We start from the raw sequence: 695 nt of genomic DNA, 5'->3' as shown, positions 1-695 counted from the left end.
ACGGTTCCTTGCTTGGCCCGTCCAAATCTCTCGCCGTCTCTCTTTAGCTTTTACTTTTGAGGGGAAAAGCCGAAAAACTAGTCCGCGGAGAGCCTTGTACCGTTCTCCTTCTCTTTCTCTTGCGGCCATCGCCCGATCGATCGAAACCTCGGTTGGTGATGGAGAACCAGGGGTTCCTGTCGTACGAGAGGCTGGAAGGGGTGGCGAGCTGGCTGGGGACGAGCGTGGCGTCGGCCTTCTTCGCCTCCCTCGAGCGCTGCTCCTGCATCAACCTCAGCACCGCCGAGGACGACGGCGACGAGGAGGAGGAGGAGGCCAAGGACCGCCCCCTCATGCTCACCAAACCCGTCACTTTCGACTCCGTCCACAGCGACCATCCCGAGCCCTCCCCCGTTTGATCTCATCCATCTGATCATTGGTTCTCTATGTTTTCCTCTAGGGATCGCAATCTATGTCTTGTGTGTGATCGTCGTGTCGATTTGATCTGTTTTTCTTGTTTCTTGTTTGTCTGTTTGGGTACGCGATGTTGAATGTTCCGTGCTTTGGGATTAAAGTAATGTGCTCGGTTAGGGATGATGCACCTTAATTTGGATTAGAAGTTTCTTGGTTGATTATTTCTCTGAGATTCACCTTTTTCTCTATTCGATGTGCAATATTTTGTATTTGGATTATGTTTAATTAGCGATATTTCCTGA

General features: G+C 50.8%; 1 protein-coding gene across 1 annotated transcript; it reads left to right on the top strand.

Annotated features, from left to right (window-relative positions):
* On the top strand, nt 1–695 carry LOC140857509 (uncharacterized). Its single transcript, XM_073256491.1, has one exon. The coding sequence runs from the start codon at nt 159–161 to the stop codon at nt 396–398; it is 240 nt and encodes a 79-aa protein (XP_073112592.1). The 5' UTR covers nt 1–158; the 3' UTR covers nt 399–695.

Source organism: Elaeis guineensis, chromosome 4 (assembly GCF_000442705.2).
Source record: "Elaeis guineensis isolate ETL-2024a chromosome 4, EG11, whole genome shotgun sequence".
In the NCBI taxonomy this organism is placed as follows: domain Eukaryota; kingdom Viridiplantae; phylum Streptophyta; class Magnoliopsida; order Arecales; family Arecaceae; genus Elaeis; species Elaeis guineensis.
Note: the sequence above shows the minus strand (reverse complement) of the source record. Positions and strands in the feature narration are given on the sequence as shown.